General features: G+C 38.3%; 2 protein-coding genes and 2 pseudogenes across 2 annotated transcripts; 2 read left to right on the top strand and 2 right to left on the bottom strand.

The window, feature by feature from the left end:
- The first annotated feature begins 711 nt into the window (after positions 1-711).
- LOC137944505 (probable CoA ligase CCL9) lies at positions 712-3644 on the top strand (annotated as a pseudogene).
- LOC137944503 (receptor-like protein EIX2) lies at positions 3534-6145 on the bottom strand. Its single transcript, XM_068790187.1, has 2 exons — positions 3758-6145; positions 3534-3618 (listed from the first exon to the last, which is right to left on the bottom strand). Exon 1 carries the CDS (start codon positions 6143-6145, stop codon positions 3767-3769), a length of 2379 nt encoding a protein of 792 aa, XP_068646288.1. The 3' UTR covers positions 3534-3618; positions 3758-3766.
- Positions 6146-7410: 1265 nt separating this feature from the next.
- LOC137944502 (receptor-like protein EIX2) lies at positions 7411-13201 on the bottom strand. The gene is made up of 4 exons (XM_068790185.1): positions 10391-13201; positions 10230-10317; positions 8119-8306; positions 7411-7965 (listed from the first exon to the last, which is right to left on the bottom strand). Exons 1-4 carry the CDS (start codon positions 13199-13201, stop codon positions 7411-7413), a joined length of 3642 nt encoding a protein of 1213 aa, XP_068646286.1.
- Positions 13202-13808: 607 nt separating this feature from the next.
- Positions 13809-15622, top strand: LOC137944501 (receptor-like protein EIX2; annotated as a pseudogene).
- Positions 15623-16715: the final 1093 nt, after the last annotated feature.

Here is a 16715-nt window from a genome sequence, read left to right as displayed (position 1 = left end):
AATTATTTATTTTATTAATTACATTAGATAGATTTTAATGTAGTATAAATTTATAATATAATTATGAAGAATATAAATCATTAGTTTAATTAATTATAAAAATACAATAATTAAACAAAAATATTTGATCAAATGCTTACTTTAACAATATTTTAATTATCACTAATGTAATATAGTAATAATATTAATAAATAAATATAGTATTTATTAATAACATAATATTTATTTTAATATAGAATAAATTAATAATATAATTACAAAAAAAAATAATTAGTTTAATTTACTATAAGAATAAAAAATAAAAAACATAAACAAAGATGTTTATTTTTATAGTTTATAAATAAATATCTACATTGTCTATATTATCTTATATAAATAAATAAATAAATAGAGAGGGGGCGGCGAGAGCGGGACGCAAAGAGTGTCGGAGGAACGAGTAAGAGTGAATGAACCAGGTTTGGGGTCGGAATTCACTTTCCTTCTTATTACACTGGAGTGAGTGAAAGTTAATGAACTAGTTCATTCATTTTCACTTTTCTTCAAGTACGCACACTAACGTTTTTGGGTAAGTGATAGTGTAATAACTTTCAATTTCACATACCCTCGAGTTGATGGAGGCCTCGGTGCATTTGCATCTACAACTTTTCACTTACACCACCACCTTAGGTCTTCTTAAATATATAGAAAATTTGGTCATTTTGTTTTAGTGAGATGAATAAGAACACTGATATCTGCATTATCTTATTTGGTAATTTTAAAAATAATTGTAGTTGTCAAGGAAACATCAAAGATTTGACATAAAATTTTTAAATTTTTTTAGTTTTTGTGTTAATTTTAGGAGACAAATAATTTTTTTACTCTAATTCTTTTGACCCAGAAAAAATGAAAAAGAAAAGAAAAATAAGATTTTGTTTGCTTCTTAAATAGAAATTAATAAAAATATAAGCTAAAAAGATATGAAAAAATAAACTAGTTTTTTTATTACTTTTACTAGTTTTTGATTCTCCCCAATCCCAGGATAGGATGAGGGGAATTTGACCTGAAAAGTCTACATAATGTTGTATTTTAAAAATAATATAAAGATTTATCTAAAATTTATATACATGAGATGTTCATCTATTGGCTGTATCCAATACATATATGTATCGACTTCCTTGTATCGGTTGGCATATATTTTCTTGCATTAACCTCTATTTGCTGTATCTGATACATATATGTATCAACTTCCTTGTATCGGTTGACATATATTTTCTTGCATTAGCCTCTATTTGTTGTATATGATACATGTATGTATCGACTTCATTGTATCAGTTAACATATATTTCCTTGCATTAGCCTTTATTGGCCGGCCGATACACCTCATGTTAGCTAAGGCGAAATATGATACATATCAACTGGTACACGATTCATTTCGACACCGATGCACCCACAATATGAGGAACATTAGCCATGGTTTACGAGTAGTCAAGTTGGTTCGACTTTGAGTTGACTCGACATATAATACATGATTTTTTTATTATTTTAGAGATTATACTTGTAAAATAAAATAAAAATCTTCATCTAAATTAATATTATGTTAGGTATGCAAAAAAAAAGATAACATATCTACCAATTTAAAATAATTATAATTATATTTTAAATATCATTTATCCTTTTTTTAGAAGAATTTGAACTTAAATTACTTATATTTATATGATCAAATACAATTTAAATAGAATAAAAGAAATGAAAATAGGAGTTTTAGGGTATAAGAAATTTTTAATTGAGGTTTTTATGTAATTTAATTATATATTAAAAAATATATATGAAGTAATTTGGAATCATATTAGGAGAATTTTTAAAAAAATTATAGGTTTTGATTTTTAATATTTTATTTCGTGGTGTCAAGTCTTAATCAAGATAAAGTCCAAAACTAGGTTTTGTAGTCTTGTTTCTGACATTTGTGATTATCCTCTAAATGCTTCTATAATCTCTATAAAACACGTTGATTAGTCTCTTAATGAAAAAGATTAGTCTCTTACTTTGGCACACCAAATACTGGAATACGTAACCAGATATACGTACAATACAATATAATACAATATACGATATATTAGCCTTTCTTATACAAGCTTTCCCGAGGAAAAGTGGCTCTTGTCCACGTCAATCCCCAAAGTCGGCCACGTGGCCCTCAACCGCGGTGAAGAGATTTTCATCCCGAGGCATAGACACTCCTGCTGACCGTCAAAAAGCGCCACGTGTCAGACCACCCGAGTCGCGCATCCACCGAGGAACCCCTCCCCCCTCCGTTTGCCTTCTTAAACCCGCTCAACCCAGCGTACACCTTGGACGACTTCGAGTTTTCCCTCTCTGACTCGGAGTCATAATATCTGATCACCTCCCACACCGACCATCCCGCCGCCACCAGCAAACTGAACATCCCTAACGCCATCGCGTCACTTCCACACCCCGACTCGCCTGTCACACACTCCCTACCACAGTTCGAATCGGAAAACGAGTCGATCGCCGAACTCGTCAACGATCCCTCCGACGTGTCGCTTTTCCTTCGCACCTCCAGCACCATCAGCCGGTCGAAAGGAGTCCCGCTAACCCAGTTAAACCTCGGGGCTTCGGTTCGAAATATCAAATCTGTGTACAAACTCACAGAGTCCGATTCGACGGTGATTGTTCTCCCACTCTTCCACGTCTACGGCTTGCTCTCCGGTCTTTTCAGCTCCCTCACCGCCGAGGCGGCGATCAGGCTTCCGGCCTCCGGCCGATTTTCCGCCTCCACGTTCTGGTCCGACATGCGAGCCTCTGGCGCTACCTTTGACACGGCGGTTCCCACCATCCACCAGATCCTCCTGAACCGCATCAAGGAGCTCATCAACCGCGGAGGTATGTATGTTATTACTAAAAGAACCCTCTTTCTTCTTCCCGGCAAAGCAGATATCCCCAATTGAAGTGGACGCAGTTCTTTTGTCGCACCCAGATGTGATTCCGGCCGTAGCGTTCGGTGTTCCCGACGAGAAATACGGCGACGATGTGAGAAATCGGAAAATTTTAAGAAAATGAAAAGAGTAAAAGAAAGAAAGCAGAGAAAAGTATGAATTTCCCACTCACAGGAAAAAAGAAATTAAAAAAATCACCTCTTTCAGTGTGTGTCCAGGCTTTATATAGGACATCTTCTCAGAAGTGTGTGTGTCCAGTCTTCACCAGAGGGCGGAGATTGACGAAGCCGAGGGGCTGAGGAACTGCAAGAAGAATCTGGCTTCCTTCAAAGTCCCCAAGCGAGTCTTCATCACCGACTCCGTGCCCAAGACTGCAACGGGGAAGATTCAGCGTCGGATTGTGGCGGAGCACTTCTCCGCCGCCAAGGTGCCCAAGTTCGGAGCCTGAAAATGCCACACAGATTCTGGGCTGAATTACGTACATTCCTGTTACATTGAGAAGGGTTTTACGTGAGACTTACCCATGAAATTTGTGGAGAGCAGCCTTCTGTTCGCCCACATCCTGCGCAGGTCCTTCTGAAACTCCTCTCTTTGTCTCTTTCTTTTATTTTCTTTGATTTGTGACAAGGAAGGTGGGATTCATCTCCACCCAAGTCCATGTGATAGTCCCATTCGGACTTGCTCTCAACTTTATAAGAAAGAAAAAGTTTGAAGAGAAACAGACAATTTATTTTCATCTATCGTCTTTGTAAAATAAACATTCCTTCTTTCAATATATACTAAGAACAATAAATACAACCAGTGTCTGCAACTTATTCTTCATTTACCTGCTACGTTTAGGATGAGAAACCATCTGCAAATCGAAAAAGAACAATTCTCCACGACTTTTTGAATATTAAAGTCAATAAGATTCCTGAGCACCCTACTGCAAATCCAGGGCCAATGCCTGCATAGAACCAGGCCATGTCATCTCCTCCTTCTTCATTGCTGCTAGTAGCTTTATCACCTCCAGTCGAATCAACATCTGGACACTCAGAAAGGGGAGGTCCACAGAGTTGAGCATTGCCTATGTAACTTGATTCCTTAAGAAGTCCTAGTTGTTGACCAGTTGGAATTCTTCCTGACAAGTTGTTGTATGATAAATTTAACCACACTAAGAAATTCAAATCTGACAAGCTCTGAGGAATCAAACCAAAGAACTGATTTCTTGATAGATCAAGTGACTCCAACAAGTTCAAGTTACTGATATTTTCTGAAATCTTTCCAGTGAAGTGATTTGCAGACAAGTTCAATATGTGAAGACCTACTAGCCTTGTTAATTCCTTTGGGACATCACCGACCAAATTGTTGTTAGAAAGGTCCAAACTTGTAACAAGTGGGAGTGTCCTTGTATATTCCATTATCTGATTTTTTGTTGTCACAAGTAACTTCTCTTGAAAAATTCTGCGTGATTGCGATTTGAAAGAAAAATCATACATGTTCCGGATTTTCATTCCTGACAAATTCCCAAAACTTGGAGGAATTGAACCAATTAGTTTGTTCGTTGACAAATCCAGTACTTGGAGTGAACTTGCCTTTGAGAGTTGAAGCGGAATTTCCCCAGTGAACAAATTGGACCGCAAGTTGAGTCTCCTAAGTGCTTGAAGATCACCAATCCATGCTGGAATGTCTCCAGACAAATTATTTTCACTAAGGTCAATAGTATACAACTTCCCACTACTATTTAACAAATTTGGAATTCCTCCAGATAGATTGTTCTTGTTCAGGTGTAAAGATGAGAGATCTTGTATCTGACCCAAAGATTCTGGTATTTTTCCTTGCAAAAAATTTTCACTCAAGTCAAGCACAACAAGTGATGTGCTGTTTCCAATTGACGATGGGATAGTACCATCGATGTGATTATTTGATGCCATAAAGCATCGCAAATAGCCTAGTCCTTGAGGAAGGGGTCCAGAGAAATTGTTGTTGGAGATATTGAGGTCACTGATATTACCTATCAAATTTGGTATAGGACCCCAAAATAAGTTTGAGTTCAAACCAATAAATCCACCTTTCTTCGTCTTCAAAGGTTCTGGTAAATTCCCCTTTATCTTATTATATGAAAGATCTAATATGTCAAGTTGTGGGGTGATGTCCCAAACCCAATCTGGTATATCATATGAAATGCTTGTATTCGAGATATCCAAAATTGAGATCGTATCTTTTTGCAATTTTAACCAAGAAGGGAAGTCTGGACCTAAGTTACATGAGCTCAGAATGACAAAATCGAGTTGAAATGGGGGTGACCACTCATGAAATTGAAGGGCTAAAGAGTTGAAGGACATGTCTAGTACTTTTAATTTGCTCAAATTTCTGAAATGAACTTCTGTAATGGTACCTGATAGAGAATTGTTTCCAATAAACATCATTTCTAAGTGAGTTAGTTGTCCTAGAGTCTCCGGAAGAACTCCACTCAGATTATTTGAACCAAGATCTAGCGTCTCAAGGAAAGACAACTCACCCAGACACCGAGGTATAGTACCTGAAAGCATGCATCCTTCGAGAGAAAGGACTTTGAGCTTCTTTAGTCGACACATTCGGTTAAGAATCATCCCCCCTTTTATGCTATTTCCATACAAACGCAAAACTTCTAAATTCCGGAGATTGCTTATGGTTTCAGGAATACTTCCAATAATTCCATTATCCGACAAATCCAGTTCAATAAGCGAGGTCATATTCCCAATGGACCCTGGTATTTCTCCACCTAATTTGATTCCCGATAGGTTCAAGTACCTTAGCTCACTCAGAGAACCTAAAAAAGGTGGGATTGAATTGCCAGCAAAGCTGTTAAAACTCAAATCTAAGTAGCTTAGATGCTTTAGTTCCAGGAGACTTGGATCTAATTCACCACTTAAATTCCAATTGCCAGTATTTAGAAGGTCAAGTTTGATAACATACCCAGTTTTCTTGTTGCAAGTGATTCCTCCCCATTTGCAACAATCCGGAAGATCATCCCAGGAAGATAGCCGATTGAAGGGATCATGCAGACCATTTCTGAACTTGGTGAGAGCCCTTCTCTCCCTATCCTTGCAATGCGCAGCTTCAACCCAACTGCAGTATGTTAAACTGAACGAGATCACCAGAAAAAGTATTCCAAACAGAGAGTTACCCATTCTATTCTCCGACTGTGCAGCCAAACCAACACGACTTGTAGTCTTCCCAGACGTTCCAAACATCTGCCATTTATAAGATTTGGAAGATGTGTTAACTCGGAAATTGACTGGTTATCCATTCCAATCTGTAACGACGACCAGGTCTACATTTTCTGCATGTCAGGACAATCCATGGAGACCCCTCGTTCAATGAACCGTTAATGTTGTGCATTTATTTCTTCAACCATGGATGCATTTTTTCTACAGAAATGAAAAGTTAAGTCTTCGCCTGAAAGCAACAGGACCAGTAAATTAGGACCCTCTTGATGAAATGACTTCTCCTTCCAACACGCTGAGCGCAAGTGGGTGGTGGGTGTTCCAAATTAATGACCATCACTGACGAGCTCTATATTTGCTTTCATGGAGCCCTACTCGTCCAAAAAGGAGAATGACTAAATGGCTGTTGACTATAGTTGTAGCGTGTCGAGGGCTTCAAATGACTCCTCCTTCCAGGAAAATAAAACTCAGTAGTCTAAGCTTGAGACGTTTTGTGGCCCCAAGAATAATATCCAATGTTTAGAGGCTTCCCTATAGGCTATCATGTAGTTTGGATGGAGTCAGTTGGAGGTCTCTGGTGCATTTGCACCCACAACTTTCCACTTACACCACCACCTTAGTAGGACAATCTTGCTTCCTCTCCTCCTCCTCCCTCTAAACCCCACCTGTCTCAACTTTTGATTTATATCTTTTGTCTCGTATGTGAGTTGGGTTTATGTCAGATTCAGGTTAAATATGGGGAAACCCATCCCTGACTCGAAACCGAGCAGGTTTTTTTTTTTTTTCTATCTGTCCCTAATCCAGGGGGTGAAACTAAAATTCCCAACCCGAGTGTTTTTCGATTGAATGGGGTCGGATACACGTACACGATATGTTAGCCTTTCTTATACAGTCTTTCCCGAGGAAAAGAAGCGTTTGTCCACGTCAACCCCAAGTCGGCCACGTGGCCATCAACCGTGGTGAAGAGATTTTCAGGGGAAACCCATCCCGAGGCATGTACATCTCTTGCTGACCGTAAAAAAGCACCACGTGGCAGAACTACCCGAGTCTCGCCTCCACCGAGGAACTCCTGCCCCCTCCGTTTGCCTTCTTAAACCCGCTCAACCCAGTGTTACATTCCTGTTACATTGGGAAGGATTTTACGTTAGACTTACCCATGAAATTTGTGGAGAGCAGCCTTCGGTTTCCTGCACAGGTCCCTCTGAAACTCCTCTCTTTGTCTCTTTCTTTTATTTCTTTGATTTGTCACAAGGATGGTGGGATTCATCTCCACCCAAGTCCATGTGAGAGTCTCATTCGGACTTTTTCTCAAATTTATAAGAAGAAAAAGTTTGAAGAGAAACAGACAATTTATTTTCATTATCGTCTCTGTAAAATAAGTTTGGTAAAGGACCCCAAAATAAGTTTGAGTTTAAACAAACAATTCCAAATACCCTCATCTTAAAAGGGTCTGGTAAATTCCCCTTTATCTTATTAGATGAAAGATCTAATACGAGAAGTTGAGGGACGAAGTCCCAAAACCAATCCGGCATATCATATGAAATACTTGCAATTGAGATATCCAAAATTGAGATTGTATCTTTTTGAAGTTTTAACCAAGAAGGGAAGTTTGGACCTAAGTTACATGAACTCAACCAGACATCAACAAGTTGAAATGGAGGTGACCAATCATGAAATTGAAAGGCTAAAGAGTTGGAGGACATGTCCAGTTGTCCTAATTTGCTCAAATTTCTGAAATGAACTCCAGAAACGGTACCTGATAGAGAATTGCTTCCAATAAGCATCGTCGTTAAGTAAGCTAATTGTCCCAGAGTCTTCGGAAGAACTCCACTTATTTGAACCAAGATCTAGCATCTCAAGGAAAGACAACTCACCCTAACACCAAGTATAGGACCTGAAAGCATGCATCGTTGGAGAAAAAGGGCTTTGAGCTTCTTTAATCGACACATTCGGTCAATAATCATCTCCTCATTTATGAGGTTTCTAGCCAAATCCATAACTTCTAAATTTCGGAGATTGATTATGCTTTTAGGAATACTTCCAATAATTCCATTATACGCCAAATCCAAAACTTTTAAATTCCGGAGAATGCTTATGCTTTCAGGAATACTTTCATTAATTCCATTTTGTGACAAACGAAGTTCAATAAGCAAGGTCATATTCTCAATGGACCCAGATATTTCTCCTTCTAAATTGTTCCAAGACAGATCTATTCTCTTTTATCTTTCTCCCAAAGCCTTCAAATATGTGTGACAAGTTCCCAGGTAAGAATTCCACTCCGATTCTAAAGGGCGTTATCAAACAAATCCAATGACACAAGGTTACTGAGACTAGCCATCCAGAGTATAAGTCATTTAATGAAAGATCAAGTACACAAAGAGACATGATATTGACAACAGGAAGAATGAGAGGAATAGCAGATAGATTACAATTTTCCAGATGAACCTCAACAAGGGAAGTATGCCTATTTAGTATATGAAGCCAATCTTTATTTGCGCTTGATATATATGCACCATTCATGTTAAGGTATTTTAGACTACAATTTCCTAGAGATTGCTTTATAATCTCCATAAAACACGTTGATTAGTCTCTTAATGAAAAAAGATTATCCTTGCCTTCTACTCTACCTTCCTCTTCCCTTTCTTTGGAACACAAAATACAGAAATACGTAATCAGATACACGTACAATACAGTATAATACAGTATAGGATGTATTAGCCTTTCTTATACAAGTTTTCCACGTCTGTCCATGTCAATCCCCAAGTCGGCCACCTGCCCCTCAACCGCGGTGAAGAGATTTTCCATGGAAACCCATCCCGAGGCATGTACACTCCTCCTGACCGTCAAAGAGAGCCACGTGCCCCTCAACCGCGGTGAAGAGATTTTCCATGGAAACCCATCCCGAGGCACGTACACTCCTCCTTACCGTCAAAAAGCGCCACGTGGCAGAACATCCGAGTCGCTGCCTCCACCGAGGAACCATACCTACACAACACCGGCACGACCAACCGGCCGAAAGGAGTCCCGCTAACCCAGTGAATCCTCGGGGCTTCGGTTCAAATTATCAAATCTGTGTACAAACTCACCGAGTCCGATTCGAGGGTGGTTGTTCCCCCACTCTTTCACGTCCACGGCCTGCGCGCCGGTCTACTCAGCTCCCTCACCGCCGGTGCGGCGGTCACGCTTCCGGCCTCCGTCCGGTTTTCCGCCTCCTCGTTCTGGTCCGACATGCGAGCCTCTGGCGCTACCTTTTACACGGCGGTTCCCACCATCCACCAGATCCTCCTGAACCGCATCAAAGAGCTCGTCAACCGCGGAGGTATGTTATTTACTAAAAGAACCCTCTTTCTTCTTCCCGGCTAAGCAGATATCCCCCATTGAAGTGGACGCGATTCTTTTGTCGTACCCAGATGTGACTCAGGCCGTAGCGTTTGGTGTTCCCGACGACAAATACGGCGAAGAGGTGAGAAATCGGAAAATTTTAAGAAAATAAAAAGAGAAAAAGACAAAAAGCAGAGAAAAGTATGAATTTCCTGCTCACAGGAAAAAAGAAATAAAAAGAATCACCTCTTTCAGTGTGTTTCCAGGCTTCACCAGAAAAATTATACCGCATTCTTTAAAATATGCGATTATTCCAAGAGAGGGGGCGGAGATTGACGAAGCCGAGGTGCTGAGGTCCTGCAAGAAGAATCTGGCTTCCTTCGAAATCCCTAAGCTAGTCTTCATCACCGACTCCGTCCCCAAGACTGCTACGGGGAGGATTCAGCGTCGGATTGTGGCGGAGCACTTCGGAGCCTGAAAATGCCACACAGAGTCTGGGCTGAATTACGTACATTCCTGTTACATTGGGAAGGGTTTTACGTGAGACTTACCCATGAAATTTGTGGAGAGCAGCCTTCGGTTTCCTGCACAGGTCCCTCTGAAACTCCTCTCTTTGTCTCTTTCTTTGATTTGTCACAAGGTAGGTGGGACTCCTCTCCACCCAAGTCCATAAGGAGTTCACATGTGAGAGTCCCATTCGGACTTCCTCTCAAATTTATAAGAAGAAAAAGTTTGACGAGAAGAAACAGACAATTTATTTTCATTTATCGTCTTTGTAAACTAAACATACCTTCTTTCAATATACTAAGAACAATAAATACAACTAGAGTCTGCAACTTATTCTTCGTTTGCCTGCTCCGTTCAGGATGAGAAACCATCTGCAAATCGAAAAAGAACAACTCTCCATGACTTTTTGAATATCAAAGTCAATAAGATTCCTGAGCACCCTACTGCAAATCCAGGGCCAATGCCCGCATAGAACCAGGCCATTTCATCTCCTCCTCCTTCTTCATTGCTGCTAGTAGCTTTATCACCTCGTGTCAAATCAACATCTGGACAATCAGAAAGGGGAGGTCCACAGAGTTGAGCATTGCCTATGTAACTTGATTTGTCAAGAAGTTGGAGTTGTGGACCGGTTGGAATTGTGCCAGACAAGTTGTTGTAGGATAAATTTAAGTACACTAATGAAGTCATGTTTGACAAGCTTTGAGGAATCAAACCAAGGAACTGATTTTTTGATAGATCAAGTGACTCCAACAAGTTCAAGTTGCCAATGTTTTCTGGAATCTTTCCTGTGAAGTGATTTCCAGACAAGTTTAATGTGTGAAGACCTACTAGTCTTGTTAATTCATCCGGGACATCGCCGACCAAATCATTGTTGGAAAGGTCCAAACTTGTAACAAGTGGGAGTATCCTTGTGTATTCCAATATCTGATTTTTTGTTGTCACTAGTAACTTATCTTTATAATCGTTATCGTCATCACCGTGTAGCATTGGGGAATCAATCAATTCAGAAAAATAAAACATGTTTTGGATTCTCATTGCTGACAAATTCCCAAAATTTGGAGGAAGTGTACCAATTAGTTTGTTCTCTGACAAATCCAATACTTGAAGTGAACTTGCCTTTGAGAGATGCAGCGGAATTTCCCCAGAGAACAAATTGGCTCGCAAGCTGAGTCTCTTAAGTGCTACAATATCACCGATCCATGGTGGAATGTCTCCAAACAAATTATTCTCACCAAGGTCAATAACCCGTAAACTCCCACTACTATTTAACAAATTTGGAATTCCTCCAGATATATTGTTCTTGTTCAGGTGTAAATATGTGAGACCCCGTATGTGACCCAAAGATTCTGGTATTTCTCCTTGCAAAAAATTTTCACTCAAGTCAAGCACCTTAAGCCCTGTGCAATTACCAATTGTTGGGGGAATGTTGCCCTTCAGTTTGTTTCTTGACAAGTCAAATATACTTAGTCGTGTTGATTCTACAATCGACAATGGGATAGTACCATTGATGTGATTATTTGAAGCCAAAAAGAATTTAAAATGGCCTAGTCCTTGAGGAAGGGGTCCAGAGAAATTGTTGTTGGAGATATCGAGGTAAAAGCCATATCCATCTTCCTTCATCTTAAAAGGGTCTGGTAAATTCCCTTTTATCTTATTATATGAAAGATCTAATATGCCCATTTGAGGGGTGAAGTCCCAAAACCCATCTGGTATATCATCTGAAATGCTTGTATTAGAGATATCCAATAAGGACATATTTTTGTGCAGTTTTAACCAAGAAGGGAAGTATGGACCTAAGTTACATGAGCTCAGAATGACACGATGGAGTTGAAATGGAGGTGACCACTCGTGGAATTGAAGGGCTAAAGAGTTGGAGGACATGTTTAGTTCTTTTAATTTGCTCAAATTTCTGAAATGAACTCGGGAAACGGTACCTGATAGAGAATTGTCTCCAATAAACATCGTTTCTAAGTGAGCTAGTTGTCCCAGAGTCTCCGGAAGAACTCCACTCAAATTATTTGAACCAAGATCTAGTGTCTCAAGGAAAGACAACTCACCTAGACACCGAGGTATAGGACCTGAAAGCATGCATCCTTTGAGCAAAAGGTCTTTGAGCTTCTTTAGTCGACATATTTTGTCAAGAATCATCTCTCCACTTATGCCGTTTCCATTCAAACGCAAAACTTCTAAATTTCGGAGATTGCTTATGCTTTCAGGAATACTTCCAGTAATTCCATTATCCATCAAATCCAATTCAATAAGGGAGGTCATATTCCCAATGGACCCTGGTATTTCTCCTTTGAAATTGTTTCCGGACAGATCTATTCTCTTTATCATTCTCCCGAAGCCTTCAAGTATGTGTGACAGGTTCCCTTGGAGGTCATAATTCCACCCTAGTTTTATTTCTTGCAATAATTCTAGTTTTGGGAACCAAAAGGGAATAGGGCCATAGATGTCATTAGAGGACAAATCCAATGACACAAGGTTATTGAGACTAATGATCCAGGTAGGAATCATGGAGTAGAATTGATTTGATGAAAGACCAAGTACACGAAGAGCTGTGATATTGACAAAGGGAAGAGTGAGTGGAATAGCAGATAGATAACAGTTTCCAAGATGAACCTCAATAAGGGAAGGAAGCCTATTTAGTATATGAAGCCAATCTTCATTTGTACTTGACAGGTCCACACCATTCATGTTAAGGTATTTAAGATTTGTCATTTTTCCTAACCATTGAAGGTTGTCAATGGCCAAGCCATGCAAATAAACATTCCAATGCTCATAACAAGAGACATCTAAGTACTCAAGCATGGAGAGATTCCCAAGTTGGGAAGGAATAATCCCTTTAAAACCAGCACCCGATAGGTTCAAGTACCTTAGCTCAGTGAGAGAACCTAAAAAAGCTGGGATTGAATTGCCATCAAAGCTGTTAAAACTCAAATCTAAGTAGCTTAGATGCTTTAGTTCCAGGAGACTTGGATCTAATTCACCACTTAAATTCCAGTTGCCAGTATTTAGAAGGTCAAGTTTGATAACATACCCAGTTTTCTTGTTGCAAGTGATTCCTCCCCATTTGCAACAATCCGGAAGATCATCCCAGGAAGATAGCCGATTCAAAGGATCATACAGACCATTTCTGAACTTGGTGAGAGCCCTTCTCTCCCCATCTTTGCAAAGCACGGCTTCAACCCAATTGCAGCATGTTAAACTGAACGAGATCACCAGAAACAGTAATCCAAACAGTGAGTTGCCCATTCTATTCTCCGACTGTGCACCCAAACCAACACAACTTGTTGTCTTCCCAGGCGATCCAAACATCTGCCATTTATAAGATTTGAAATATTGGTTACTGTTAACTCGAAATTGACTGGTTATTCGTTCCAATGTGTGACCAAGACCAGCTCTATATTTTCTGCATGTCTGGACAATCCATCGAGACCTCTCGTTCATTGAAGCAAAAGACTTAGTCACTATTCGTTGGAGAATTAATGGCACATCAGACACAAGGCAAGGACAACTTTACAATTTTTTTATGAAATGATGTCAATTCAATCGGTCTTGTATTGGCAATGTTTTTTATAAAATGATGTCAATTCAATCGGTTTTGAATTGGCAATATTTTTATAAAATGGTGTCAATTCAATCGGTCTTGTATTATCAATATTTTTATAAAATAATGTCAATTCAATCGGTGTTGTATTAGCAATATTTTTATAAAATGATGACAATTCAACCAGTCTTTTATTAGTAATATTTTTATAAAATGATATCAATTCATTTTGAATACTATGAAAAAATAATCTGAACGCAATTGGGTGTTCCAAATTAATGACCATCACCAACCAGCTCTATATTTGCTTTCATGGAGCCCTACTCAGTATTTTATTATGCTTTACTTGCCTAGCTAAATTTGAACTCTAAGCGTACAAAAGTTAGGTCAGTGGATTCTGCATCACCACGTCAATTGATGGTAGGATTCCAACAAGTTTTAGTAATTTATGCTATTTGAGGATTTTACAGTTAAAAGAAAATTCTATTAATAGTTGGGAGAGATTGACAGTTTAGAAATCTTAGAAGTGAGAGGAAATCAATTGAAGGAAAATTTACAAGTTTGGTTGGGAGAGACTTGTTATTTCAAGACCTTAAAGTTCCTTTATCTATCTGACAACTTATTTTCGGGATTCATTCCTTCATCGATTGGGAATTTATCATCACTGTAGGAGTTATACTTACGTGGCAACAAACTCGGAGGCTATATTCCCCAAAGTATTGGAAAACTGTTAAACCTGCGCTATTTTGATATTGCCAATAATTTCTTCACATTTGTTAATTCTCAATGGCTCCCTCCTAACATCTCATCAATAGATATATCATCTTGTCGAGTGGGGCCAAAATTTCCCTCATGGCTTCAACACCATAGGGGCATTTCTTTTCTCTATATGTCTAATTCAAGTATTTCAGATATTGTTTCAGACTGGTTTTGGAATATTATAGTCAACATGCAGTATTTGGATTTTTCTCACAACCAGCTTCAGGGCAACTTGCCAAATTCGTTCTTACAGATTTTGGTTCTTTCAAATGATTTTTTTTTCTGGACCAATTCTTGAGAAGAATATGCCAAATTTTCAATACTTGGATATTTCAAATAACTTTCTAAATGGTAGCATTCCATCCTTACTTTGCAAATTAGAAAACTTAGGACATCTTGATCTATCAAACAATTATCTACATGGCAATATTCTTGACTGTTGGGGAAATAAATCAAAGTCTTTATGGAACATAAATTTCTCGGACAATAATTTTTCTGGTGAAATTCCGAGCTCACTAAGTGACATACATGTCCTTGCATCATTGAACTTGAGGAATAACTTTTTGTCTGGAGAACTCCCTTCAACCATGAAAAAGATGAAGTCGTTGGTCGTTCTTGATCTTGCTCATAACAAACTATCTGGAGTCATACCGACATGGCTGGGGGAAAACTTATCGAGTTTGAGGATTCTATCATTACGCTCAAATATGATTTCCGAAAATATCCCTCCACAAATATCGAATATTAGTTCTCTTCAGTACTTGGATCTTTCACACAACAATCTATTGGGGGTTATTCCACGATCTTTGGGAGACTTTACTGCAATGACTAAGATACATGTTGATAATGATAAATAGTTTTCAACTAGTGGGAATGTTTTAGTATTTGGATTTTTGGATAATATTGTAATCATTCTAAAATGAGTGGAACTTGAAAATAGTAGGACACTTGGATTTTATAATGTCATAGATTTCTCAGTAAATAGTCGATCTGGAGATATTCCCTAAGAATTGACACGTCTCCTTGGACTAGTGAGCTTGAACTTGTCAAGTAATTCTTTGAAAGGAAATATTCCCAACAAGATTGGAGCCTTGAAACAATTAGAATCCTTGAATTTGTCCAGAAATAAATTTTTTGGCGAAGTGCCTTTAAGCTTATCGACATTAAATTTCTTGAGTAAGCTAAACTTGTCCTACAACAATTTATCAGGGAGGATACCTTCTGATTTTCAGTTACAGACACTCAACGACTCATCAATATATATTGGTAATGACAACCTGTGTGGGCCACCACTATCATTGTGTCCAACAAATGAGGTGCCCCCCATACGGAGATCGAGAAAGAGAAAGATGATGAATCTGAAATGACAAGGTTTTTTGTTAGTGTAGGGTTAGGTATTATCGTTGGCTATTGGGGGTTTTGTGCTGTTTTGATATTCAAAAGGTCATGGAGGATTGCCTATTATCGATTTTGTGATGACACCATGGAAAAGGGTATTGTGGCAATGACCATATGGTTTGCTAGACTCAAAAAAAAGATCTAGATGGTCAGGGAAAACTAGGCATCTATTAAAACCAAGATGATAAATTGGTAAACATTATTTGCCTGATACATTTGATCAACCTTTTGTTTCACAAATACAAAGTATTTACTCTACTTTTTCTTGACAATTTTAGGGACTATTGTCGCAGAGTATGAATTGTCTACCTCTTGCTTATTTGTGCAAGGAAGTTGTACCTACCGAAGAAGATTGATTGATACTATAATGGCACAAAAACAATGTTGGTATGAATTATCATCAATGGTTTTTGTCCGGTATATATCTGTTTGGTTTGATTATGTGGAAACTTTTAGTAGTTTTATTTTTCGTTTTACAACAAGTAAGAGGGGTTAAAGTAAAATTACAAAAACCATAAAATTTCTTTCTCATAACAAGCAAAGCTATTTATGAGAAGAGTTTTAACTTTCAAAAGTTGATTGATACTTTCAAAGTTTTATCTTTCAAAAGTAATTGAAAGTAGCAAAAATAGTTGTTAGGTTTATTTCAACAAGTGTATCAAATATAAAAGCGACATATAAACAGCAAAAAACCTATTACATTTTCATTTGAACTTTCTAGTTTTGTTGGTCAATTTCCTCTAAATAATGTGTTTGTCACCGCAATGAAATTTCAACACCTTTGTTTATTGAAAGAAAAATAGCTAGTTCTCAAAATCCTAAGAAATATGATTATACTTATTTTTACTAAAGGATTTTTATGTGTACATTAAGCTTAGATCATTTATCTGTTCCCATTAGCAAATGAGTCACCAACAGTTTATAAAGTCAGTTTCTTACATAAATCAAATAATATCTTATCAAAAATGTAAAACCCAAGCCAAAAACATATAAACCAATTAGACAGAAGTTAAGCCATTTCTGCTGATTTCTTAAAATATTTTACAAAGGCAAATTTGGTCT

Source organism: Aristolochia californica, unplaced genomic scaffold (genome assembly GCF_029961685.1).
Source record: "Aristolochia californica isolate CCGP_79_NKW_82.1479 unplaced genomic scaffold, dmAriCali1.0.hap1 SCAF_11, whole genome shotgun sequence".
In the NCBI taxonomy this organism is placed as follows: Eukaryota; Viridiplantae; Streptophyta; class Magnoliopsida; order Piperales; family Aristolochiaceae; genus Aristolochia; species Aristolochia californica.
This window is presented reverse-complemented; position numbering and strand designations above follow the sequence as displayed.